The following is a 12,865-nucleotide window of genomic DNA, read 5'->3' as shown; positions in this document are numbered from 1 at the left end:
TTCAGAATAGCAGCAGCTAATCTTAGGAATTTATGTACATGAACTCCCTAAAAAGAAGAATTTAACATTTAGTTTTGTTGAAAATAAGCAATTATAAAATAGCTTAGGAAAAACTTAGGTCTAAATTCACTTTCAACATTGAGTAGTGATTGTGGTCAGAAGAGGCAGTGATATGTACATAAGGTATGGTCTTTATTCATGTATGTTTTTCATAAATCAGTTTTTTTCTCATACTTAGGTAGAAACAGAAGAGAAAGGTGTTCTTAATTTTGGTGACTTGACTTATGGTGGCTGGAAGGCTCTACCACTAAAGCTGATAAACAGGACACATGCCACTGTCCCGGTCAGACTGACCATTAATGCTGTGAGTATCAACAGAATAGGAAACGTTACAGAGGACGTGGTTTGGATTTGTAGACTACTGATACCCTTGGCTGATTTTTCTGGTGGAAGTAAATTGTGTTGTTGAGGGTTCTGTTGCCAGAGATAGCACTGTGGCTTTACTGAACTTGACCCTTCTGTTTCTGAATAGAACGCCTTAGCCTGGTGCTGCTTCACCTTTTCCAAGGAACCCATCCATGCTTCTCTGAAATCTGCTCCTTATGCCGATATGATTGCTCAGCTGGCAGCCCCTTCTGTGGTCAGTCATGTGATGCCTGCCAGTCAGGAAGGACAGGTAGGCTAGGCTAGTTGAGGAGCTGGCTCTTCTCTCATGAAGACTTTATTCTTATTTTAACTAGTATACACTAAAATGATAATAATAATTCTTTTTTTTTTTCCTGTTTTGTAGGATCCTGAATTTCTGATAGTTTGGGTTCTTTTTCATAGTCCAAAGAAACAAATTGCTTCTTCAGGTATCACATTTGTACTTTGTGGGAATTACTTATATCTAAATAAACTATAAATTTCAAGCTTATTTTCTCTCTCATTAAAAGTGACTATTTTGACAATTGTTAAGAATTTTATGTTTAGAAAATGGGCAGATGGTATGATATTTTGGGTCAAACCTGTGTATTTATGGGTAACCTAACCAAGTGTCACAGAAAACCTGTGGGGGGAGTTCGTTCGTTCTCTCTCTCTCTCTGTCTCTCTCTCCACCCCCCCACCCCTTTCCAATCTTTTCTGTTTCTCCTTTAATTCTTCAAAAAAACTCTTGTCTCAATCTTCTTGTGTCCCCTAAGGGCATGTGTTGGCTGATGAGGGCATTAGGATTAAATAACTCTAGTCTCTGAACTAAAAGAATGAACTTTTGTAGAGATTCTAGACCCTGCAGAAGAATTCTTGGCGAGAGTGGATATTGAAGTTGACAGCCCAAACCCTACGCCAGTTCTTAGCAGTGTGGGTCTCCGAGCAAGAGCAGGAGTGGCTCGAATCCATGCTCCTAGGGACTTACAGGTACCTCAGTTCCTGGCTGTCGCTGTTTTGTGTGCTGGCTGATGCACTGAATCAGGACCATTTTGTAAGCGTGGGTTTTGTCCTGTCCTTTAGACTGTGCACTTGCTGGCTGGTGTGAATTCCTCAACAAAGCAGTACCTGCCTTTGAAAAATGCTGGCAATATTGAAGTTTACTTAGATATCAAGGTAAGAGTTTCTTTCATTAGATCTCTCTTTTGACTGTAAAGATCTCACTTCTGAAGGCTGCAGGACTTCCTGTCCTGGCAGAGCCTAAGGGTCAAACTAGAGAATCGTCTGTGTTGTGAGAGCTGGGTGCCGCTGGCAGGCAGCATGCCCCAGTGCTCTTGTGTCAGAGCCTGATGTCCTGAGTTCAAGAACCAGCTTCTGACTAATGCTGAAAAAAATGTGTGTGTCATCTCGTGGTGAGATAGGATGGAGAAGATTAGTCCCCACGGTGGACGTGAGTTGAGACCTGTGGGTAGACCTGGGAGAGGGTGGAAGGACTGGGCTTTGGGGGTAGAGGGGAGATAGGTTTGTTATGGAGGAAGAAAGAGAAAAAATATATATTCTTCAAAAGAATAAATAAGTTGGGACAGTGATGGACAAGGAAGAAGGAACAAATAACCTGTCATAGTGAGAAGTGCACATAGGACAAGCTTGATTGAGGGTGGGCTGCACTTGGATAAGTCAGCACTGAGCTATGGCTATGATTATTCAGGTCCCAGGACCAGGAAGTCACTTTTCAGTGGATCCAGAAAATTTATTCCTTAAGCCTGGTGAAGAACATGAAGTCCTAGTTTCATTTATGCCAAAGGATCCCAAGGTCTGTGAGGAAAGGTAAGGTGAACATACTTATGTGAAGCCCTTACTCGTGTCACAACAGCCACTTGCTCCGACATACTTCACCTGGGGCCTGAATGCAGAAGTACATGTCTGACTTCTCGTACCTGATAGAACTCTACCTCTTTTTCTTTAAGCCTCAGATTTTTGTTGTTGTTGTTGTTGTTGCAAAAAATCTTGTTTTAAACCAACTGAATAGAAATTAAGAAATTACTATTTTGAAGTATATTCTGACAAAAGTAAATAATAAAAACATCAATATTGGTGTTTATCAATTTTGATGTTTCTCATTAATTTTTTCTTTTTCTCCCAGGAAACCTTTAATTGACCTTGTTGCTTATTAATTTAGTACTATTTCCAGTCCCTTTTCCAGGCCTGTGGTTTTTTGGCCCCCAAATCATAAGCAAATATCAACTTATAGCCAGAATACCACTATTGTTTGTATTTGAACTTGAGTGCATAAACCTAGCTTAACACATACCACCTTTGAGACTCATTGCTTGCCGCCTGCCTGGGGTGCAGTCTGCTGTTGGGACCCTGCAGAAGAAGAGAGCAATCTGACTGCACCAGTGTGAAAACTTGTGTCTGGAATGCTTGCCCTAAACTCCCCTGGGCAAGTCCCTTCTGGGAAACTTTCCTGACTTCCCAAGTTTCTCATAAGTTGTATCCCCATAACACCATGACCGTCTCATGTCACCCCATGTGGATGTGATTGTCCCCTTCCTCTGTCTGCACTGTTTTCTGGACTGTGAGCTCTAACGGCAGGAATATCATGGTACCCCTGGCACCTAGCTCTGTTTCTTGGATAAAGAAGCACTTAGAAAACAGTTGCCAAAAGAACAGGTACAGGACATTTGACATAGATTTTTCTCTTTGTTAGGATCTTGAAAATATTTGTACAGCCATTTGGACCCCAGTATGAAGTTGTGTTAAAGGGTGAGGTGGTTTCTTCAGGAGGTAACCCTCTGGTGCCAGGACCTTGTGGCTCAGATGTTCCATTGATCTTGTCCAACAGGCAGTTTCTGGCCTGGGGAGGTGTTCCACTCGGCAGAACACAGTAAGTGTGCACGTGGCCATCCACGGTGCTGAGGATTGCTGATTAATGTTCTCTCCTGGGTGATTATGACCGTGTTATTGTTTCTAGAGTTGATAAAGCTATCTTATGTTCACTTAATCTTCCTACTCTGAATTTTCATGTTTGCAGTACAGAATTTTCCTCTTTTTAAAATACATCCCAAAGAAATAGGTTTGAGGTTTTTTTTGGCTCTTCAGCAAATTCTCTGCTGATTACCAAATGTAAGCAGTTAAGAGCTTGTGGGTTCCTTCTGTGGAAAGGAAGGAGGAAAAAGTAGAGATGTTATCAACTTGTTACAGTCTTGTTTCTGAATGTTTGGTGCTGCAGTGTTAAAGACTGCAAGGGGTCTCTAGTGGAGCAGATGCGTACTGTTTAATCTCTTTGATTCTAAATAAATTTGTAAAGAAACAACTAGAAATACATAAATTAATACAACTATAAGAATAAAATTAAAACTAGTACACATCATAATTAAGATTAATTTGCATGTAATATATTTAGTATATTAAGTGTTTCCCTTTATAAACATAACAATATAATCAACTTTTCTTTTTACAAGCCTCAGATTAGTAAACAAATGCTTATAATGACCTAATAATGACTAGCCTGAGTGTTTACTCTTCCATATTTTGTACTTTTGTGTTTTTCCTTAAATGTCTTACACATATACTTCCATGGTACCTGAGAGATAAGGAACTCCTGGCTGAACTCTGATTGTGAAGAAATTGCTTTTAAAAAACTTATTTCGTTAGTTCTGAAAGGGTCTGCTTGAACCTCTTCACTTGCAGAGTTCATCCATGCCTTAGTTGTCTCTATCTTGTTACAAAAGCAGCTTTCAAAAAGACGAGTAAGATGAGAACAAGTGGAAAGTGACTCCTATGGGAAGTAGGAGGAGGTGATGTACAAAGGCAGGGAGAGCCCGAGTGCCTGCCGAGGCTCTGTGTGTCCCCACCTCTGGTGGGCTCAGGCCTGCACTGACAATCTGCCCGCACTGTGGAGAACCACACCATCAGTTACCCGGATCCCAGTGTGCAAAAGTGAAGCACAGACTGGTTACTGCCTGGGAGAAGTATGACTCCTCCTGCCCCAGCTTTTGAGGTGTATCTCCCCATAGATCTGTGCAGTACAGTGAATCTCACAGATAAACAGCAGATTCAGATACCATTTCCAGAGACCCCTCTCCCACTTAGTTGCTTCTGTGTGGTCTGATAGTGGGGTGCCCAGGCATGGTACAGCAAAGCATTTATCTGGGCCTTGCCAGATCCATGTAATTGCAGCTTGAAATGATTCAGGTCATTTCAAGAATGGGCAGCCTGTGTGTTCTTCAAGCACCTCACGGTAGACATTTCTCTCAGCCAGGCTTTTGGCAGTTAATTTGAAGTAATGATCCCTCTCCAGCAGCTCTTTTGCTGCTGGTCATGTGTGTCCTTGTGCTTTTGCAGCCAGCTAGATGGTCAGAACTGAAGAATATGTTGAGAGCAAGGCTGAGCAAGGTCATGTGCCTGTCTAGAAAGCTCTTCTAGCTCTCTGCAGTTGAGCATGAACAGTACCTACATGACAGAACGTCCCTTGCTTCCCCAGACGTTGACTTGTGGTCTGCTGTAATACACGTACACACAGTTGTTTGAGGTCCTTAAGTAAGTTCTGTGCTATGGAAGGCAACCAGAATCGTTTAACTGTACACTACAAACATCAAGACGAGGGATGCTACCTGACAACTGTACTTATTAATGTGCTTCCGAGTTAAGGTGGGGGCTGTAAAAGGCTAGTGTCCATTTTGACACACAGCTTTTCTCATAGCTGATCTTATCTGTTAAGTCAAAAGGCAGAAAAAAATTGAATCATTCTTGCATTGATCCTGAAGATTTTTCTGCCCTGTGAGAAAGGTTGTAATAAATGATCACTGTTGTAGGATGGCTGTTCTTAAGATCCAGCCTCTCTTCAGATGCCATGCCTTCCTGAAACCTCACTTTCAGCTTACCAAAAGTCGAATTAATGTGTGCTGAGTTATTTTAAAATAAAAAATAGTTAAATTGGGACTGGGGTTATGGTTCAGCGGGAGAGCACTCACCGAGCATGTGAAAGGCCCTGGGTTCAATCCTCAGCACTACATAAAAATAAAAATATTGTGTCCAACTACAACTAAAAAAAATATTTAAAAAAAATAACTATAAAAAATTAGTTAAATTGAATATGAACAATGTGTTGCCTGTGCTTTTGTCCTTGTCACTGACGTTTCTGCCCTAGTGTCTTTTTGAGTGAGAGGCCTTCAAACTCTCCTCGCTTCATGGCTTTGCTTCCTTATGGAGAGTTCTTGTGCTCTGACAGGCGCAGGGAGCTTCGGTGCAGGAGTGTCCCTTACTTACAATAGTTGGGTAGATAAATTTGCCTCAACTGGAGGAATGTGCCAGTCCTGTGGGAACTGCTGTACCTGAGGTTGGTGAAAGCTGGACTCTGAAAACAACATCCCAAGCATTAGTGGACATGAAGCTAATAAGCACAAGGTATTTTGTGCTGCACTTAGTGAATCTGTGGATTCTGTAATTCTCCTCACCCCGTTTTTGTGTCCTGCATAGAAAAAAAGAGTTTTTCCAATCACAAATGGTGCATGCTGCCCCTCTGTGAGGGTTTTACGACAGAATTCAGGATAAAGAGGCACATTTATTGTCTGCTTAGAAAGGAAACTTCCTGTTTTTCCCCCACCATGAAATGTCCTAGGAGGCAGCTGAAGCTGTGCTGAGAGGGGGCAGATCATGTGTCTGCTGGGACCCCCATGCCTCCCCTCTTGTAGGAGAAGGTCCTGTTGCAGAATGTGGAGTACAGAGGACAAATTAATAAATGATCATGTTGGGGAAAATGTGATTAAATTAATGGACTTTGCTTCTGTTGCAGAAAGGAATGATAATAAAATACAGTTGTATTTTCCAAGCATAGAATGCTCCAAAGATAGTATTTAATATCAAATTTTGGATTCCTACTTAAAATCTTCATTTTTCCACAATCTGCTTATTCATTCTGGTTTCTTTCTTATATGTGTGCTTAAACACTTCAGTCCTTTAGATTTTTTCTCATTAATTTTTGTGAATTCCTTGAAGAATAAAGATATTAATCCTTCTTGTTTGTGGAATTCCTATTTTAAACTGGAAATCGAGTTCTCTTCCCCTCAACTTGATAACTCTATTTCTTAAAATAATAACTGTTTCTTTAAAAATTAACAAATAAGTAAAAATGAAAGCTTTACCAAATAGCATTCCTCCAAGTCAGTCTTCCCTAGGCAGCATAGCTATGGGTTGTTTTCCTAGGGGTGTGGACAGCTGGAGCTCAGTCTTTCCCTTTGAACACCAGGTGGACAAGGCCTACACTACAGCTTCCATGTTGAACTGCTCATCTTCACATTTTGGGTGAAATAGGGCTTGGCCCACATACTCAGTATTCCCCAATGGAGAGGCAAGTCGCATGGTTTCAGAAATTCAAAGGGTTTCCTGCCAGCCAGCTGTTACTCACATGTTTATTTTCCTTGCAGTGGAACTTTTTAAAAGCAGGATGAATTCAGCACACTGCTATGAGCACTTATTTGCCTGAAAGCTAAATTGAGCCAGATATTCCACTTAGCTGTGGCATTGACTTAATGACTGAATTTCTTCAGTGATGTTCATTGATATTTTTATAAGGCAGACAATATGACAGAGAATAGGGCCAACGAGGAGCTGTAATTGGAGAGAGATTAAGCCAAAAAGCTCGTCTGCTAAGGTGACCCCCACGCCTTCTGTTTTCAGAAGCGAGGGCCCAAGACTGTGAGGACGACACTGGCCTGCTAAGATGGTGTATGCCACCAGCCCAGGTCTGCAGATGCCATGGTTGGTTTTGACTGGCTTTATTTTTGATAGTTGTAGCATTTGAAACATGTAATTGTTTCCAGACTTCAGAAGCTGGCATTGAGAAGTAACTCCACATCCATGGCCCAGCACTTGCGGCTGCTTATCAAAGGACAGGACCAGGACTGCTTTCAGGTCTGTAGAATGCATGGCCTTTGTTTTGCCCCATGTTTTGTCTCCATCCAGACAGTCACATATGCAGGCAGGTTTTTTACATTTTGTATTAGTAGTGTGTCTTGTTTGTGCTACTATTTTGTTTTATGCAGTGATTATTTTTAAATTATAGCTTCAGAACACTTTTGGCTTAGAAGAGCGATTGACCAGTAACTGTGAGATCAGAATGCAGCCAAAAGAAGACATTGTAATCTCAGTATTATTTGCACCTACTCGGTTATCTTGTATGTTGGCTAAACTGGAAATCAAACAGCTTGGAAATCAATCACAACCAGGCATTAAGTTCATGGTAAGATAACTCCATTGCTTCTTTCCTCACAGGCAGTTTTTGACAAGTTATAACTATTGGTTGGCAAGTTATATCATCCATCTTTTACAAGCAAGTTAGGGACAATTGTCAAGTTATAAAAGCAACCAATTAAGTATTTGTATTTTCTAATGTTTTTAGGTGTCATTTCAGTTTGAGGATTTTGAAATGATTCTTACTTTTTAGGAACACATTTTTTGGTAAATCCAGGTAGAGCTTTGTTTAAGATACTAACTTTCCAAGTAAATTTTTATCTTTTCAATTGGGCAAAAATACTAAAAAAATTTTTTAAAAAGATAAAAAATTTTTATCTTTTCAATTGGCAGTCTGTCTGGTCTGCTGTAACCAAATGGGTAAATTTATAAATATTTAAATTTGATCGAGGTGTCAGCAGATTCATTGTCTTCAGAGGGTTGCCGTCTGCTTCAGACATGGTTCCTTCATGTTGGGTCTTCACATGATGAAAGGAGCAAGGGCACTCCCTTCGTATTTGTTTTATTTATTTTTCTTGTGGTACTAGGGGTGGATCGTAGGGCCTGGTGCATGTGAGGCGAGTTCTCCACCACTGAGCTATATCTCTATCCTGCCCTCATCTGCTTTTTAATGAGGGCACTATTCCCATTTTCAAGGATAGGGCCCTCACGTAATTCAGACACTTCTGAAAGGACCTCACCTCTTAACACTAACATTTGGAGATTAAGTTTCAACATTCAAATTTGGGGGGACACTGGCCTTCAGACCATAGCAAATATCTATTGATAGAATTGCTAGACTCTTTTGTAAATATAGAGATACAAGGACAAGTTTTTATATTTTGCCTATTCCCAGCATAATTTTTAAAAGCGATTTGAGGCTGTTTACATAACTACATTCAGAGCAACTAGAGATAAAAGGAATAAATTATTGAGGAAAGAAAATAAGAGCCTAATAGTCAGTGCAACTTGAGCTGCATGCTATTGCACACCTTCACACCGCACAGTCACCTGGCAGTGGGGCTGGGACCGCAAGCCGCAGAGGGCATGTGGTGATTAGAGGATTGGCCACGATAGCTTTGTTTGACTCTGGCATTGACTTCTTCTGTGTGGAGCCACTTGATTGGCCCTACGGTGGGCAGAATTGTTTAAAGACCTACGAGGTTGTTTTTAAACATGGCATCTGTAAATGTGACAAAACACTATGTACCTGAGTGCATAGATCTCTAATAATTTGGTTTCATGTAAAGATAAAATTTGGTTAGTGGAGAAGACCAAATGGGCTGTGTTTTAAGGTTATCCTGATTATTTTTTGAATAGTTTTCAGGTTTACTAGCCAATGTTTGAGGTTATTAGTGAAGAAGATTCCCTAGAGAACTAATAACTGGTGATTTAGGGTAGAACTATTTGATTTGACAGGGTCCTTGTGGGGTTTCTACTGAAGTCAGTGACCACCTCATCTTTTCATAGAGGTGAACTGAGTAGGGTTCCCCGGGGGCTTTATTTCACAGGAGCATCAAGAGCACGAACAGGGTGTGTTCTTCTTCACTCTTAGTAGAGTGGTGGACGACACTTCTTCCCTGGACAAGGGAATTCAGGGAGCCATCCCTGTCTGTCACTTAGACTCACCATGAGTCAGTCCCTTCACTTTCTCTGACATGCAGCAACTTGCCATCCCAGTTTTTTTTTGCAGAATTATTTAGTAGTTGAAAGAATTATGCAATAATACTCACATACCCTACCACTTAGATTGTAAAATCATATTTCACTATATGTCTCTTTCCCGTATTTAACCATCTATCAGTTCATCTTTTTTTTTTTTTTTTTTGGTTACCGGGAATTGAACTCAGGGGCACTCAACCTCTGAGCCACATCCCCAGCCCTGTTACCATGTAGCTATCAGTTAATTTTTTAATTATTAGAGAGCTATGCACTCAGGTACATAGTGTTTTGTACATAGTATTTTGTATTTTAATTAGGCACAGGATCTCACTGAGTTGCTTAGAGCCTCGCTGTTGTTGAGGCTAGCTTTGAATTCGCAATCCTCCTGTCTCAGCCTCTCAAGCCACTGGGATTACAGGCATCCATCACCACGCCCGGCTGTTGCAGTTCGTCTTTTTTATACATTTCAGGGTAAATTACAAATATCAGTATGTTGAACCCTAAAAACTTCTTAAGCAAGCATGTCTACTCTAATCCTTGGATCATTCCTCCGTCATCTAGGCTTAGCTTTTGTAACAGTGAAATGATTATTTTTAACATACTAAAGGGCATGTAATTTTGCAACTCTATTTTTCCTTTATGATAAGTTTTTTAGGGGCTGGGTTGTGGCTCAATGGTAGAGAGCTTTCCTGGCACATGTGAAGCACTGGGTTTAATTGTCAGCACCACATAAAAATAAATAAAATAAAGGTATTGTGTCTGTCTACAACTAAAAAATATTTAATAAAAAAAAAACAGATAAGGGCTTTGTATAATGCTGGACTGGAAGTGGGGTAACTTCTAGCCCAAGTACGCAGAGACACATGAAATCATTCTGTATCATCTTCTGACTATAATTCAATCTGCTTTCTTACATAAAAATAATTTTGTATGTGTATATTCTTTTAGATACCTTTGTCTGGATATGGAGGAACAAGTAATCTTATTTTGGAAGGTGTTAAAAAATTAACTGATAGCTACATGGTAACAGTGAATGACTTAATACCTGGCAAAGAAAGTAAAGTTGTTGTTTCTGTCCGAAACACTGGCTCTCGAGCAGCTTTTGTCAAGGCAATAGGTTTTAAGGATTCTCAGAAAAAAGTTTTGCTGGATCCCAGAGTATTGAAGATTTTTCCAGATAAATTTGTGCTCAAGGAAAGAACACAGGAAGTAAGTACAAAAGTCTGCCCTAAAAAATTCAACTCATTTGTAGATTAATAATGCTGTATTTTATGGTCAAAAGCTAAAATAGTATTTGGAAGTAATGTAGGAGTTGAAGTGCTAGTCCAGTCTTCTTGGAAGTGCCACATGTATGCAGTTGTGTCTGTGTTGGACATTTAGACTCCTAAGACTGTTTATGCAGAGTGAACTGACTTACTCAAGAAAAATACTTAATATTCACTTCTGATTTTTCTTGGCATTAGGATGTTACTATAATATATAATCCGCCAGACAGAAAGAATGACTGTAAAACTGCAACAGAACTGTCAACTATATATTTCTTTGGTGGAGATGAAATTTCCAGACAGCAGTATCGAAGGTAGATTGCCTCCTTTAAACAATGTTGGGAATTTTTCAGTGGAAATAATGAAGGTGTAAATGATATGATATTTGGGATTTTTAACATACTTCACTGTGTACTAGTGAACTGGCAAGTGACAATAGATCAGTGTCAGGAGAGATTTTAAGAACCACTGAGAGTATACTGCAAAAACATACCAATTTGGAATATTTCTGGGAATTCTGTGAATTATTTGAAAGAATTATATTTTAGAAGTGTGTAAGATGTCTGAACTTCAAGCTGCTGAAAGCATGTACTTTTGTAGAATTTGATATATCTAAATATGGTTTACTATGCTGAACTTCTGACAGATTTTAAGATTTTGATCTAGGTCTAGGTGTGATTTAAACATAAGTTACATCCTTAAGTGTTAAATTCTGGAATATTTTATTATAAAATTCCGTTTCTTAACCTGGAGGACCTGATTATGGGACATGTGGCACTCACGACACTCATCTCTTAGTAGAAGTCATTGGCTGCAGTATGGCATGCAGTGAATACGCAGGTTTCCTTCCAGCCCTTTGTATTCTGCTTTGTTTTCTTCTCAAGATAATTTGGGAAACAGTTTAATTTTTAATTTGTTCGGGCTCATTGAAATGTTTGATAACAAGTAGTTAGTGGTGACTTGCTATAGGATGCTGGAACAGGCCACATGTGAAAAGCTCACCTTGGAACCTTGGCTCTATTTATTATTGTAGAAATAGAAACTGACTTTTAGAGAAGTCAGATTGCCAAGTTTTCTGGATTCTTAAAATTTCTGTCCAGTGGGATATAGAAGTTGGTGTATTTGTTTCAAACTTTTCTTTGCCAAAAATTTACAGCAGTGAGATTTCCTTCAGTTATGAACATCTGGGAGTATTATAAAATAATTTACAGTTTTCACTTCAGAGATCTCTAGAAGAGCCTAGAATAGGTATAGTTATATGGTAATTAAGTATTTTCCTCTAATGTCTTATCAGTTTTTCCATGTTCTTTTTCCCCCCATGTTCTTTTTTTGAGACAGATTTCTGACAAATTATCGTTATCACAAATAATGAAAATGTAAGACCTGAAAAGAATCTAATTTTACTATTCTTTTTATTCTTACATTAGAGAGTTCTTGTTTGGTATAAATATTTAATGGAAGCTAGTGATTTTACTACCACATGTACTTTACAAAACAGATTTTTCTTTTAAAAGTACTTGTGTTAGGAATTAAAATATGAGATCTCTAAACTAATGTGATGTGCTGTTAGTAGGTCTTGCCAATGCATAAATGAAGAGACTATTTTAGTACATCAAATTATTTTGAATAAAACTCTTCCCTGGCAGAGCCCTGTTGGATAACCCAGGGGTTGTAAGACAGATCCTTCCAGAACACAGCGTGCTGCACAGCGTGAATTTTGCTGAAGTGTTCCAAGATGAGATGCTAGTCAATGAAGGTAAGCGTCTCAGTGTCTCTTCAGTCTCTTGGTCACTTCATGATGTCATCTGCATCATGATGTGGCCAAAGAAGGAAGATGTTAATTGGATGTGTTATCAGGCTGAATTTGAGCCACAGCTGTGCTACAATGACTTGGAACAAATGGTGTCACTGAGACTCAGTTCTCATCTGTCGAGTGGGAAGAATGGCATCTAGCTTCTCATCCATGGAGAGTTGTTCTGAGGATCATGGAAGAGCTTTGCCTCATCAGTGTTCTGGGTGTTAGTAATATGTCCCCACACATGTTCTGTGGGTAGGCTTGGGAACAGGGCAGAGCCATTGGTAAGCCCAGGTTATCTCATGTCATAAGTGTGAACTTATGGTCATGTTGAGGGCTGTGGGCTCCTGTGCCTACTGTAAGATTTATGAAGAATTTGATGGTAGCAAAACATTCAAAACAGGCATGGGAACTGACTGTAATCTAGGTGGTGGGCCCTATTTGAGAAAAACAGTTAAAATGTTTAATAATGTCTGCTCTCATACAAAATAAATGTACCAAGATG

General features: G+C 39.6%; 1 protein-coding gene across 4 annotated transcripts in view; it reads left to right on the top strand.

Moving 5' to 3' along the window:
* Cep192 (centrosomal protein 192) overlaps window positions 1–12,865 on the top strand; it is a 113,680-nt gene that overhangs the window by 70,100 nt on the left and 30,715 nt on the right. For all 4 annotated transcript variants that reach the window (XM_076837265.1, XM_076837263.1, XM_076837262.1 and 1 more), the window contains exons 23-34: window positions 239–364; window positions 533–676; window positions 791–854; window positions 1,256–1,395; window positions 1,489–1,581; window positions 2,114–2,232; window positions 3,116–3,292; window positions 7,230–7,320; window positions 7,472–7,648; window positions 10,249–10,509; window positions 10,764–10,879; window positions 12,212–12,321. In XM_076837265.1, coding sequence (XP_076693380.1) covers window positions 239–364; window positions 533–676; window positions 791–854; window positions 1,256–1,395; window positions 1,489–1,581; window positions 2,114–2,232; window positions 3,116–3,292; window positions 7,230–7,320; window positions 7,472–7,648; window positions 10,249–10,509; window positions 10,764–10,879; window positions 12,212–12,321 — 1,618 coding nt within the window. The remainder of the gene's footprint in view (window positions 1–238; window positions 365–532; window positions 677–790; window positions 855–1,255; window positions 1,396–1,488; window positions 1,582–2,113; window positions 2,233–3,115; window positions 3,293–7,229; window positions 7,321–7,471; window positions 7,649–10,248; window positions 10,510–10,763; window positions 10,880–12,211; window positions 12,322–12,865) is intronic.

The sequence above is a fragment of the Callospermophilus lateralis genome, chromosome 17, assembly GCF_048772815.1.
Source record: "Callospermophilus lateralis isolate mCalLat2 chromosome 17, mCalLat2.hap1, whole genome shotgun sequence".
In the NCBI taxonomy this organism is placed as follows: domain Eukaryota; kingdom Metazoa; phylum Chordata; class Mammalia; order Rodentia; family Sciuridae; genus Callospermophilus; species Callospermophilus lateralis.
This window is presented reverse-complemented; position numbering and strand designations above follow the sequence as displayed.